This window comes from Notolepis coatsorum (assembly GCF_963971535.1).
Source record: "Notolepis coatsorum genome assembly, chromosome: 7".
NCBI classification, from domain to species: domain Eukaryota; kingdom Metazoa; phylum Chordata; class Actinopteri; order Aulopiformes; family Paralepididae; genus Notolepis; species Notolepis coatsorum.
The window spans coordinates 46,486,046-46,501,403 of NC_140171.1; the positions used below are offsets into that span (position 1 = coordinate 46,486,046).

Sequence of the window (15,358 nt, forward strand, 5' to 3'; positions counted from 1 at the left end):
GGGTGCTTAATGTCTGAAGGAGTCGACTGAAGGCTTCTTGTCCTCTGCAAAAGCATGCAATTGGTCCACTGATGGATACATCTTGATATTTGTCTAGTCTAGTGTGTTCATTAGATGGGTGAAATCCTCTTTCAGTGCCTCTGTGCCTGTTTTCTTAGGCAGTTAGCCTCTGGTATGCGTGCCTTTAGTGTTAGCCACGCTTCTATGCCTCTTTTCTTTTGGAAAGAATGATAAAAAGTATAATTAAAAAAAAATTATTTGACTAAGAGGTTGGCAGTCGACTACGGCTCCTTTCGAACGATTAGTCAACTAATCGACTAATAGGGGTCAGCCTTACTGTGTACTAGCCATTTTCACATAATGGCTGCAAATGACCACATGCACACACATTAATTTCTCAACACACGCATGCACACCACACTAAGACCTCCATAAGACATTCTCAAATCATTTTAGATAAAAAATATTTTTTGAACGGCATTGCAGGATATAAGCAGTAAACACAAGCTGTGGCCGCCGGAGATAGATGACGCAATGTGGCCATCTTGAATTTTTTTTGTAATCATGCATATAAATGCCCATAAAGGGGCCTAGATGAAAAAAATTATAAAAATCTAAATTCAATCTGCAATGGCGTCGTTTTCAAAAAACGTGTTTAACATGGGAGTCAATAGGGACGTTTTTTGACCAAAGGGGTCAACGTGTGCAGTGATTTATACACTGTGTCACTGCACAAAACATTTATATGTATCAAATTTATTTTCTTTGCCAATCTTCGACACACAAATATGGAAAATAATTAACCCTTAGTGTTTTTTGTCTTTAAAATAAGCCACGCTTCAATCACACAAACTGGTATTTAAGGGGTTAAAATCCTGAAAATGAATGAATATTTTATGTATGTTGAGGACTGAAGTTAATAATGGTATTCATAATTCATAAGTAAATATATATATATTACATGTAAAGTACATGGGACAGAAAATGTCCCAAAGGGGTAAAGGTGAGCAGTGTTTTAGTGGGGTGCAGGAAGGTTTTAAACATAACTGTTACCCTTTATTTTTTATTATATATATTTTTTAATATAAGTAAAAGTTGTAATATTGTAATATACTAAATTATGTTATATCTAGTTAAATTAATGGAAGAACAAATATAAATGTAAGGGGGATCAATAAGCTTAGCTTCCCTCTACTCCTTTTTTGGACATGTCTGCTAACCAAACACATTGCTCTTGACTTTTTGTTTATAATTCCTTTTTTTTTTTAATGTTTTTTTTCATGTTTTTTGTTATGATTGTTTGGTTTGACGAAACAAGATACCGTGATTTGTTTGGAAGAATATGAGGAATCACATGTTCAAAAATAAACGTTTCATTCATTCATTCATTCATGACACCATGACACTTCACGCATGGCGCCTTTTGTTACTGATCCGCTTGTAGAGGATCATCGAAACCAACATGGCTCCAACCTGTAAGGGAAATGTGTCATGTAAACATTATGGTGGATTCTACACAACACTTTTCACTACAGACTACATGGTGCAACATTAAAGCAACAAGTTGAGTTGTCTGTTCTCATTTATCTACTAAGGAATTGTGCATTAAAGGGAAATTCCACCACAAATTTTGAGGAACTACAATGGGCAAGTAATTAGAATGTCCTTATACCTTGATTGTCTCTCTCCATCAGCTCTTTCTCACCATGTAACGGATAACCAGAAGTAAAAAAAAATAAAAATAAAAAACTCAGCCCCTCCCCTTCTTATGTGTGTTTTGGTAGGAATGACAACCTTTGATTGTTGTTGTCTGACTCCTGCTCTTTTTCACCTCAGTGTAGTCCTTTGTAAAGCCGGAAGCTGGAGCATGCACAGTAGTTTAGCGCTATAGCTCTGACCTGAACATAATGTAGGCTGAAAAATACTGTGTTTATGAAACTATGAACCAAAATGTATCACCGGCCTTTCTCTGTTGGTCTCCATGTGACAAGAGTTATGTTTTAACTCTATGAGGTGTGAGGTATTATTTTTTTTTGTTTCCTCAGAATTTTATTTTGTAATTCAAGATCTCTACAGGTTTCAATGACCAGCAGTCATAGTTACACCGTTATTAAAATGCTGAGTTCTCAAAATTGTAATCATACACCTCAAAAGGGAATAAGAGTCCCAGGGTGATACTATTTATTCAGTTTGAACAGTCAGACTGTCATCTGTCTGCTTACCTCAATCGCAGCAATACCCAGTACAGCCGCTCCAATGAGCAGAGCATTGTCGTATATCAGCTGAAGCAGCTTGTAAGAACAGCCTTCAATTTTCTGGAAGAGAAACCGCAGGATTAGGCTCATTATTGATAAACTATATGAAAAGTCATGGCTCTGTTGTTAAGATGCATACTGTATAGTCAACTTGTTCAAGGAAATCCCACCACAAAGCAACATTAAACTCATTCATCAGATTGAGGCACAACTGATTAGTGTCAATGTGATTTTTACACACACACACACACACACACACACACACACACACACACACACACACACACACACACACACACACACACACACACACACACACACACACACACACACACACACACACACACACACACACACACACACACACACACACACACACACACCAAACTCTAAGATGGTCTTACTGATGATGCTGCGTCCTCGCGATTGCAGGGTGAATTCTGCAGGTTGATGGTTGATGTGCAACAAGGGGTTGGGAAACTACCAGTGTTGTTAAAGAACTTTTCAAAGTCAGTGTAGTTGTGGACTCCGCAGCACTGGAACTGGAAGGGAAACACAAAAATACAAAGTGTTACCAGCATCCTTTGGTAAGAATTAAGAAAATTAAGAATTAATAAGACATGTGTAGGGCCTGTAACATCAGGCATTGTCCCTATAAATATTTAAAGCGGCCCAGGTCTTTCTGAAAGCTTTACCTCCAAACCCCCTGAGTTCATTGGGTGCAAACAATCTCAGGTATTTACAAGGTCATACAGAAGAGTGTAGCTATGGTATACAAGCTTCACTGTCTGGGACATGCAGTACAGTACCTTCATCATGGTAATGGTAAACAGTGATTTCGTCACACTTTCACCATCCTCAAAGTCCTTTATTATGCTGCTCTTTCTGCCTTGAAGAAATTCTGCAGCCTGAGAAGGACAAGGCAGAAGTTAGTGCTACAATAATAGTCTCTGTTGTTGTAATTACATTTTCAGTGGAGTCTCTTTCTATCTTTTCAAGTTAGGTCAATTAGAACACTGACAGTTAGTTACTGACACAGAAAATATATTTGTTTTTGTTTTAGAGAACAACATACCAATGGCTTGAATACAAGTACAGTATCACCACCAGCAGTAACCTCTGCGATGAAGATGATCAGTATGATGATGAAGAACTGGAGGAGATACATGGTTGCAGGTAAGCACACAGTAGACCAAATCGTTGCATGGGTAATATAGTGAGCTATAACTTGGTGGACGTCAAAAACTACAAAAGGTTAACACTTTCAGAGCCCAAGTTTAATCTTGATTTACCACTTGAATGCCCACCATCCACTTCAATGTTAGCGTTAATAACGCCTAATCTGTTTTAAATTATGTGTCTAATCTGCCCGTCGCTTATCAATGACTCGTTTTCCAGTCAACATTGTCGAAGCGGATAGTTTTTTTATCGGTTCATTTTCGTTTTATAGCATTGTGAAAAGCCCTCGTTTTCAAGGAAAATATAAATATTCCATGATAATCGCCCTTTACCGGAATATTCTAGAATACACAAAAACGTTGTAATTTTTCGGCCTATTTATGAATCGTTTTCAAATAAACGCTAGATTATCGATAGTATATGTGTACGTATGCACGCTATATAGGCGATCTGAAAAATCGATTCTCTGATTTCCTCAAAGCGATCGCCCACACACACACACACACACATAGGTGAACGCTGAGATCTCAGCGAATACAACTCTGATTATCCCAAGACTTGTAAAATAGATTCCTTACCTCAGATCAGATGTTCTCCAAAAAGATCATTCCAATTCCTGATCGCCATTCCAAAAATCGATCGCTTTTATTGATCCAACGCTACATACTGTACATATGTATTCCACGCTGTTCTGAGGCTCCACAATGAATCCGATCGGCTCGGGTTACATGCCTGAGAAGTAAAATGTGGATTCCGGATTTTTCTTTTCTCATCCATTTTCATTGAGTCCATTCCAAAAGGGTGCATTACCATCTGGGAGACGATAGGGGGCGGTTTTTTCACATCTGAGCTCCTACAGGGGCTGCATACCAACGGGAGACTCGGTTGATGAAATATGAATTCAGATCGCTAATAAAAAAGTCAAACGATAATTGTCGTCGTGGGCATTCAGGCATTGGGCTGATAAAACGTCTTATCACGTTTTGGGCATGGAAAGTGATTTAATGTATCAAGAACATGCCCTTATTCACAGTGATCACTTTCACGCCAAATAAAGACGGAAGTGTACTTAGCTGACTGGTATGATAAAAGCTAAAAAGATATATATAGAAAGACTATATTGAATCAAAGCTATCATGCACAATAATCAAATGTCCAGATTAGGACCGATGTAGTTATACATTATCTGCTGTGCTAGAAATAGTCTTTTTATGATCTCACAAGAGTGAAATACCCAGGGCCCAGAGTTTCTTGCTACGCCCCTAAGTGAATCCATACTGAGATAACATTGTACTGATTACACATCACACTGAGGACAGAAATTCTTCTCTTGTGAGATGGCCATGGTCAACTGTATGGTCAAGTAAGAATGTGTGACTTTCACAGTGCTCAAAATGACATAATAATAAATAATAATAATAATAAAAATGTCTGGGGACCCTGTTTACATACCAAAGGGCCCTATACAGGGTCCTGACCCCAAGACTTGTGTCGAATCTGCTCAATGCTCTGCATCTCAAAGCTTGATTGAATGAATGAAAACTTTATTTAACAGATTGCAGAATGGGTACAATACAGTATGGCTCAATACACACAATTGTTAAGGGGATGCAGACCAGAGAAAGACGTTTGTCTTGTTTACATCAGGGTCCCCCATTTTCAATTCATATAGACATTTATGACATACACAACATACATGACATTTATGGCATAGGGACATACAGGTATTTAGTACTGATACATTTGTGACATAAACGGTATTCAACTATACAGTACTGTTACTCATAGATCCTGACAGAGTATATACATATGATGGCGAGGGGACTGTACATTAGGAGGGGGTGGGTGGGTGGGAGAGAAATATACATACGGTGGGGAGGAGACTGTACATTTGGAGGGGGTGGGTGGGTGAGGGAGGAGACTGTACATTTGGAGGGGGTGGGTGGGTGGGGGAGACTGTACATTTGGAGGGGGTGGGTGGGTGGGGGAGGAGACTGTACATTTGGAGGGGGTGGGTGGGTGGGAGAGAAATATACATACGGCGGGGAGAGAATATATACATGCGGTGGGGAGGAGACTGTCTATTAGGAGGGGGTGGGAGGTTTGGACATTTACGGTGGCCAGTTTGGAATTGCAGCCTCCCGTAGGTGCTTTTTAAGAGCGGTTTTGAATGTGGGTAGGGATTCACATTCCTTTACAGCTTTGGGTAGGGCGTTCCACATTGATGTGGCATAATTGCGAAACGTGTTTAGTCCCTTGTTTGAGCAGAATCTGGGTTTAACATGATTTGTTGAGCTTCCTCTGGTGTTGTGGTCGTGGTATTCACTGACCTTTGAGAAGTATTTTGACATGTACATGGGTACCTTAGTCGTATAGTGTATCTTGTAGACCAGGCCCATTGCAAGTTGTTGTACTCTGTCGTCTACTCTAAGCCATCCTAGGTTGTCAAAGTGGGCAGGGGTGAGGTGGGTTCTAGGGGTAAGGTCAAGTAGTAGTCTGACCAGTTTGTTTTGTGATGTTTGTAATCTTGTTTTTAGCGCCTTTGAGGTGCTTTGGTACCATGAGGTGCAAGCATAGTCGTAGTACCCTTGAATGAGTGCTCCTGCCAGAGTCTTCAGGGTATTCTTGTTTACCAGAGAGGAGATCCGGTACAAGAATCTAGTTCGTTGGTTGACTTTTTTTATTACATTGGATGCCATTTTGTCACAGGAAAGATTTGCCTCTAGGATGGAACCCAGGTAGGTAATTTCATCTTTCCTTGTGACAATATTGTCACCCACTGTAACTGAGAAGCCGTCGGTCTTGCTGAGTTTGTTATTTGAACCGAAGAGAATGGACTCTGTTTTGCCCATGTGTAATGATAGTTTGTTATAAGCGAGCCATATGCAGATTTTGCCTAGTTCCAAGCTGAGGGTTTTTTCAACCTGCAACTTGTTCTTGTCAGAGACCAGCAGGGCTGAGTCGTCCGAAAACAGGAACAAGTTGCAGTCACAGGCTGACGACATGTCATTTGCATAAATTAGGAACAGTAGCGGTCCTAGTATGCTTCCTTGTGGAACACCACAGCTCACTGTGAGGGGGGGGGATAGAGTACCATTTACCTCCACCATCTGTTCTCTCCCCTCCAGGTAGGATTGCATCCAGCTCACTGATAAACTATCAAAACCAATTGCTTTAAGCTTGTCAATCAGAATGGAGTGATTGACAGTGTCGAAGGCATTTTGTAGGTCCAGCATGACCATGCCGCAGCATTTGCCCACGTCCACCTCTTGTTTGATGTGGTCGTTCAAATAGAGAAGGCATGTGTCAGTGGAGTGGGACGTTCTGAAGCCAGATTGGAATTCGTAGATTAGATTTTTTTCCGCCAGGTACTTTTCGACCTGTTCATAGATGCAAAGACTATTTTCTCCATGACTTTCGAGATGGAGGTAAGAATAGAAACAGGGCGGTAGTTGCCTGGGTCTAATTTGCTGCCCTTTTTGTGCAGAGGGGTCACTCTCGCAATTTTGAAGTCCTTGGGGACGTGTCCCTGTTTTATGGAGAGGTTTAATATGTGTGTGATGACTGGGGTGATGGTGGCTGCTGAGTCTCTGAGGAATTTGGAGGGGATGTTGTCATGGCCAGTGGCCTTGTTAGGTTGAAGGGCGCAACATTTTTTGAGTACCTCATCGGTTGTTACCATTTCTAGTTTGAAGTCGTCTTTGCGGACCCCTAGGTTTTTGTAGTATGCTACTATGTGTTCTACCCCATAATGGCCTGATTGGGAGGGTAGTTTGTTTACCAGTGTTGTGGCTATGTTTGTGAAGAAGATGTTTAAGTAATTGGCTACATCCAGCTTGTCTGTGATGAGCGTGTTGTCCGTCTTTATGTTTATGATTGAGAATCTGGTTTTAAGTTTTTTACTGCAGCCTAGTTGATTATTGAGTAATTTCCAAAGTTCACATGGTTTGTTTTTGTTTTCCTCAGTTTTGTCATTGATGAATCTTCTTTTTTGCGGTTTTGATCATGGTGTTTACGTCATTTCTTAGTTTGTTTCTTTGAATTTTTAGTTCAACCACATGGGCTTGGAGTTCACTGTTTGAGCTTTTGGAAAGCTTTGTCTGACTTTCATGAAGTTCAGAGCATTTTTTGTCTCTGGTTTTCATAGCGGCCAGTATTTCAGTGTGCATCCATGGCTCAGCGCGATTTTTAACCCTGGAGGTTCTTAGGGGTGCCATGTTGTTGAGTATTGTTGTGAATTTGGTTTTGAATCCCAGCCATGTTTTTCAACCTGTGTACCACTGAGTTCATCTGACCAGTCCATGTTCTCCAGTTCTTGGTTAAAGGCCTCTCTAGAGTAGGTTTTGAGGTCTCTAGATGTGACTGTTTTGTGACAGCCGGCCTTCTGTTTTAGCTTTTTGCGGGTACAGAAAATCATATAATGATCACTTAACCCGCTGATAAACTTTGAACTTGAGTTTTGAACATGACTCACCATAAGCAGCATGTATCTGGTCTCCGTCCCTGCCCCGTACCAGCCCAGGAGGCCCATGATCAGGAGCACAGCGCCCACACCAATCAGCAGGTAGGGCACTTTGGTCAGCAGGTCTAGTCCTACTGGGGCGTTCTTAATGCTGTCCAGCACTCCCAGCAAAGAGCCACGATCCACCTTCACCCACACACCCACTCCCAAGATAGCTGCACCTGCCACCTGGATCATACAAACATAGGGTAGGGAAAGGAACAGAAAGAGAGAGAGAGAGAGAGAGAGAGAGAGAGAGAGAGAGAGAGAGAGAGAGAGAGAGAGAGAGAGAGAGAGAGAGAGAGAGAGAGAGAGAGAGAGAGAGAGAGAGAGAGAGAGAGAGAGAGAGAGAGAGAGAGTGCTGAAAGTATCAAGGGCGGCTTGCGCTCCAGCCTCTTTACCTTGTAACACACAAAGTTCCCTCCGCTGTGTTCATTATTGTCATTTTCTATTCACTAAAAACAGGGCAGGCCGGGTATACATTTTACATAACATTTAGACATTTTAGCTGCCGCTTTTATCCAAAGCAACTTTTGATGAAAAACAGCAGCTTATATGTCTCTGGATGTGGAGAAGGTATAGCTGCACTGAATACTGTATTTGATACTGTACTGACTGTACTGCATACTGTATTTAATACTGTACTGACTGTAGCTAACTGCATACACTACATATGGTGGATTCTTGATAATTCTACAAAAAGATTGACAGATGAGTCCTTGATAAAAACACATTTACTTACAAAAATGCAGCCACTGAAGATGAACATCATCATTTTGAGCAAGCCAGAACACATGTTGGCTGTTTGTGGTGGTTTCACTCTGTAAGAATAATAAAATAAATAAATACATGTACTGAAGAAGAAAAAAATTCTAAGTAATATTTTGTCACTGAACTTGGTGTTCAACTGGTATGAACATGGATATGGCTTTAATGTTTATGTTTTGTCGTTTTGGAAAAGAATTCTGTAAAATGCTTGTACAACTTGTGATCAAAGGAGATGCATTTGGTATAGATAGTGACTGTCAACCATCGCGTTTTCCCCGGGATTGTACTGTATTTCAACCTTCCTTCCCGCCGTCATCCCGTTAAAATATTTTCCCGGAGGGCGGTCAGGTGGCGTAGCGGAGATTGCGCTCATCACCAGCGCAGGAGATGCTGGGTTCGAGCCCAGCTCTCGGCGTTGCTACCAGCTTGGCTGGTCGTTCATACTAATACAATTGGCAGTGTTGGGGGGTGGGAATCTGGCGTTGTGGACAGTGACGCCTACAGGTCAGGTCTCGGCGCTTACTCAGCGGGGGCAGGACTTGGTGGAGATAGCGTGCCCTCGATTTGAACGTTAGCACAGGAAGTCAGACCGGAGGACGCGACGGGATAAACTAGTGGTTTAGCGTGAAATGTATTACATTCTACAACTACTACCTACAAAAGGGAGAAAAGCTTCTTCTTCTGATTTTTATTGGCAGTTGGAACAAACTTTTTTATTGGCAGAGAAGCAAAACCGGAAATGTGGGGTTGTGAGACAACACCATTCTTTAGTCCAAATAATACCCTACTTTATACTATATTATTGTCATTCGTTTAATGTAAAGTCAGTCTTACATTGGCACTGCTTTAACGTTGCATTTACCCATAATCCATTGCTGTATTAGACCCATGTGCCAGTATAAAATTCAATTACGTGCCCCCCTTCCCACGGTGTATATAGAAAGAGACAATAAACACAAAAGTAACATAGGACACAATATACAACACACAGGAATATGAACAATATAAACAGTGCCTATAATTAAATTAATGAATGAATTAAATAAGAGGTAAAAGAGAACTTAGTGTAAATGTTCTTTAAAAATATCCTGTTTTTTCAAATCCCAATAGTCTCATTACATTTGCAATACGGACACAGGTAAAATGGCATTTGTAAATTAATAACAAATAAACCAAAGTGATTGAGGAAGAGGAATGAGATGCAAAAGTAGCAAACAGTAAAACAAGTTAACCTTATGATGTTCATTAATTTGGATATTTGGTAAGATAATTAACCACCTCCCTGAATTGAATTGTGTCTTCCTTAAAACCCTGTAAGGCCCTCAGTTGCAAGATGACAACATCACTTTTAGCTAGTTAAAAATGTTTATTAATACATTTACATAGTCAATGGGTCTTGTTGTTCAGCCTCACAATGCTATTGGATAGTAAATCAGTTTATAGGTCCCACCCTCTAGCCTCCCAAGTCACACAACTGCCAACTATTCCCAATACTATCCACCTGCAGAACCACAGAGCCCCGCAGGCTGAGGTCCCGCAGGCTGAGCTCCCGCAGGCTGAGGTCCCGGACGCTTCCATTGGCTGATTTGGGTCACGTGACCGTCCCACCCAATGGCTGAATTGGAGTGTTGCACTGCGGGCATTGGCTGATTTGGGTCACGTTGCACTGCGGGATTGATTGATTGATTGATTGAAAACTTTATTAACAGATTGCAGAATGGGTACAGTGACCGATTGATTGATTGATTGTTTGATTGATTGATTGATTGATTGATTGATTGAAAACTTTATTAACAGATTGCAGAATGGGTACAGTGACGTCACAGGCCCGGATTGATTGATTGATTGATTGATTGATTGATTGATTGATTGAAAACTTTATTAACAGATTGCAGAATGGGTACAGTGACGTAACAGGCCCGGATTGATTGATTGATTGAACACTTTATTAACAGATTGCAGAATGGGTACAGTGACGTCACAGGCCCGGATTGATTGATTGATTGATTGATTGAAAACTTTATTAACAGATTGCAGAATGGGTACAGTGACGTCACAGGCCCGGATTGATTGATTGATTGATTGATTGATTGATTGATTGAAAACGTTATTAACAGATTGTAGAATGGGTACTGTAACTGAGGGGTACAATTCCCTGACTGTATTGATAAGTATGGTATCATTAAACCACTACCGCTTTATGTACTTTAACTACTGGCCACACAGTACACGATATAGATATGAATGCACTTGTAAGGCAAATGAGTATTCGTAGGCAAATCAACATTGAATGTCCAATCTCTGGTTACGCAGGAAGCAAGTATACAACCTGGTTCTTTAGGGAACTATAGCGATGGTACTTAATGATTATAGCTGGATATACTAAAGGGGGTCCCGCTGGTTGTAAGTCAGTAGGGGGGGGGGGGGTTAGGAGAGCCGCTGGCGATATCCCATCTGGCCAACGATTTCTTGGGAGAATTCAGAGTGCTGAACACGGTGCCCACAGAACCTTGGTCCACAGATGAATACCGTTGGGCCCTCTTGTAGACGGTAGCTGCCGGTCCACAACGAAGAGACGTGAGGCGACCTCACTCGGGTTAGAGCGCCGTCTCACCTGGACTCCTCTCGGGGGTAGTTCCAACACTTACCAGTGTTGGCTGTTATCCATGGCATAATCAAAGCACCCAAAGCAAGTAGATAATCCAAGCCGTGTAGGGCTCGCCGTCGTCCGGGTAAGGTAATCCAATGTGCAGGTCCACTCGTCCTAGCCCAGAACTCCTCGGATGAAAGCACCACACGTGGTCTGCCCAGCCTGGTTAAGACTCTAGATAACGCGAGGAAACGATGGGGGTACTGCTCACTTTATAACTCTAACCGAACGATGCACCATACATAATAGACTATTATTAACTTAATAGAAATACGTCCCACTCGACGGTATAGTGCCAAACTATGACAATTCAACTATTAATCCACACGATGTCTCAATGCCATTCTGAGGCCAAGTTGACCATACTGCACCACACGTGTATCGTGGGTGAGGCTTAACGTCTTGCCACTAGGTTGGAGGGTAAAGAACTAAGGGCTAAGGGACTAAAAAGAAAGTTCTACTTTACTTGCGCCATATATATATGCGCTGTGAACAAATAGTACCATTCGTGTTTCGCCAGACGTATTCCTACGCGGAACCGGGCTAGTAACGACATGTTCGTCGGCACGATTGAACTTGAACCAAGGGGCTTGGCTGCTGGCGCCAAGTTCTTGTCCAATGAGAGAATGAAACTATTATGGGCTGTTAGTAGACTAAAGGGATATTCAGTGTATATGTACAAGGAATATACAAGGGATATCAAACGATATACAAATACTATTAAATATATATCCATAAATAAATATATATATTCGGTTTAATCTGATCCTTCACAACAGCCGCCCCCTAATTAGTCCCACCTAATTAGCTAAGCAGAGACAGATTAACCGCACTGTCTACCACTCAACGTCCGCTGCAAGGGTCAGTCAACTCACAAAGTCGTGGGGTCATGGTCGTCATCGATAGTGTCTGGGAGTCTGGGCAGTTCTATTAGCCTCGCCACGGGTCGTGTGTAAGTTCGCCCTTGGACGAGCACCTCAGCTGCTCGGACCTTGCCATCGGCACCGGTGATCACTTTGCTTACGCGGCCAGCCGGCCACATAGCTCTGGGTAGTGACTGGTCGATAATCATGACGACTGTTCCTTCTGTCAAATTGTCTCTCTCTTTTACCCACTTCTGGCGGGTCTGTAGAGACGGTAGGTAGTGGAGTAGAAAGCTGTTCCAAAACTTGTCAGCTAGTACTTGACTGTACCTCCACATTCTTCGGCCGTTCGCTTCTTCAGGCCTGTACATTGTCTGGGGTAGCGCGGGGTCCAGCCGCCCCATCAAGAGTGTGTTGGGGGTGACTGGGTCGACATCTGCTATATCACTGGAGACGTAGCCGAGGGGCTTGGAGTTCAATACTCCCTCGATCTCCGTGAGGACTGTCATTAGGACTTCTTCCGCTACAGTCTGGGCCCCAAGCACGGCGTACAGGGCTGTCTTTATAGAACGTACTTCTCGTTTCCAGGTTCCACCGAAGTGGGGTGCGTTCGGGGGATTAAACTGGAAGTCAATCTGGGATGGAGCGAGGTGGGTCTTAAGTTCTGGGCCCATAGCTTGGAAGCTCTCTCTCAGCTCTCTTTCTCCGCCTTTGAAGTTTGTCCCGTGATCAGACAACAATGTAGACGGTTTTCCTTTCCGTGATGTGAATCTTCGGAAGGCCATAAGGAATGAGTCTGTGCTCATGGTTGGAAGGAGTTCGATATGTATCGCTCTGGTGGTCATGCATTTGAATACAATACCCCACCGCTTCTCGGTTCCTCTTCCTTTCTTTATATACAACGGGCCAAAACAGTCCATGCCTGTGGAGTGGAATGGCTTGTCGCCGAGTCGGAGGCGACAGGGAGGTAGGTCAGCCATCCGGGGTATGCTGGGCTGCGCGCGCCACTTTCGGCAGTCTAGACAGGTTCGCTGGAAGCGTCGCACTGCTTCTCTTCCTTGAAGTATCCAATAGCGACGTCTGATCTCCGCGAAGACTCTCTCTGCTCCTGCGTGGTGTACATCCTCGTCGTATTTCTTTATGATCAGCTCTGTGACCTTGTGTCGGCTGTTCAAGACTATCGGGTACTTAACGTCATCCGGTAGATTGGGGGCCCTCCGCAGACGACCACCCACTCTGATGAGATTATGGGCGTCGCTCTCGGGTGCCAGGTGGAGCAATCTGCTGTCTGATGGGACGGGCTTTCCTCCCTGTAGACAGTCTAGCTCGTCGGGGAACGAGTCTCTCTGGGCTCGTTGTAGTAGAAGAAGTTCTGCTTCTTCGTAGTCAGCTGCTGAAATGTCGGCAGTGGGCTGAATCTCTGGGTGGTGCCACAGAAATGTCTTTAGTTGCGCACTCTGTAGGGTGAGGCAATCATCTATGTTGGGGTCTGTGGAGGCGACTGTGCTCAGTCCACAGAACATAGGTTTCTTGTTCTCAGCCTCCTCTTTACTCGCCTCCCGTGGGGTGGGCGTAGGCCACTCTCCTTCCGGGAGCTTGAGGAACTCTGGTCCGTCACTGTAGATGTTGTGACGGGTGAGGTCATCTAGGGACATTCCCCGGGTGATGACGTCAGCTGGGTTGTGTTTGGTGTCCACATACCGCCAGCTCGCTGCTTCTGTTAACTCTTGAATCTCTGTGACTCTGACTCCCACGAAGACCTTGTATCTGCATGAATCAGACTTGATCCATGTGAGTACTGTCGTGGAATCTGACCACAAGATTGTTCTGTGCACCGGAATGGTGAGTTCACGTTGGATTAACGTGGCTAGATGCGCTCCTGCTAGGGCTGCGCAGAGCTCTAGACGCGGGATAGATTGTTGCTTTCGTGGGGCTATTCTTGAGCGAGCCAGGATGAAGGCGGTGTGTATCTCTTCTCCCTTCTCTTGGGCACGCAAGTAGGCCACTGATCCATAGGCTACTTCGGAGGCGTCGCTGAAGACGTGTAGATCCATCTTGCATGTCTCTGGCCTCACTGTGGGTGGGAAGTAGCTGCGGCGTATATTGACGCCTGGGAGTGAGCGGAGTTCCGTCTCCCACTCTCTCCATGTGGAGGCAAGGGGTGCGGGTATTGGGTCGTCCCAGCCCTGGTCCTTGTCCCATAGTGCTCGTACAATCATCTTTGCCCTGGTGGTGTAAGGTAGAATACATCCCAACGGGTCATATTGTCTGGCGAGTGTTCTGTACACACTCCGTCTGGTGGTCGGTATCGCCGTCGACCTTCCCTGCTCCGTGGTCAGGGGTTTGTGTCTATAGTGGAGCGAGTCTGTTTTGAAGCGCCAGACTAGTCCTAGTGTCATTTCTTGGGCTTCTCCTGGGATTGTCGCCATCCAGGTCTCGCTGCTGGCAGCCTTGTCCGTGGGGGAGAGGCTGCGCAATACGTGCGGGTCGCTGCTGGCCCACTGCCTGAGATCAAAGCCGCCTTTGATCAGAGAGGCGCGTAGCTTGAGTAGGAGAGCCTCGGCTTCTTCTTGAGTCGAAACGCTTTGTAAACAGTTGTCCACGTAGAAACTGTTCTTCACACTGTGTCGGACCTCTTCATCTGCTGCTGGGTCCTCTGCGACGTGTTTCTGTAGTGCAAATGTAGCACAGCACGGGCTGCATGTAGTTCCGAAAGGGAGGACTTCCCATTGATAGATGGCGGGGTGCTCATCTCCGATCCTCTCTCTCCATAGGAACCGCAGCAGGGGCTTGTCCTCCTCCACTAGTCTCACCTGCAGGAACATCCCTTTGATAGCCCCGCTGATAGCCACCTTGTCCTGGCGGAAGCGTAGTAGCACGCCTAGTAGAGAGGGGCCGAGTGTGGGGCCGGGCAAGAGCTCTTATTCAGATTTTGGGATCCGATCTGGTAGCTGCAGTTAAACACAATGCGATCCTTGCCGTTGTGGTGGACCTTGTGGTGCGGCACGTACCATGATTCGGTCGTCTGATCGGCCTCTTTAATGTCAATCTTTGTCACGTGTCCCGCTGTGATTAGCTTCTCAATCTCAGCGCGGTACACACTCTCTTGAGCGGGGTCTTTGGCTAGGCGCCGCTCTGTGTT

At 44.0% G+C, this 15,358-nt stretch overlaps 1 protein-coding gene across 1 annotated transcript; it reads right to left on the reverse strand.

Moving 5' to 3' along the window:
• Nucleotides 1-1,407: 1,407 nt before the first annotated feature.
• On the reverse strand, nt 1,408-8,731 carry LOC311231644 (tetraspanin-1-like; the record flags this gene model as incomplete). Its single annotated transcript, XM_084318272.1, has 5 exons — nt 1,408-1,473; nt 2,223-2,315; nt 2,660-2,797; nt 7,909-8,124; nt 8,678-8,731. The coding sequence occupies 5 exons, from the start codon at nt 8,729-8,731 to the stop codon at nt 1,408-1,410; spliced, it is 567 nt and encodes a 188-aa protein (XP_084174398.1).
• Nucleotides 8,732-15,358: the final 6,627 nt, after the last annotated feature.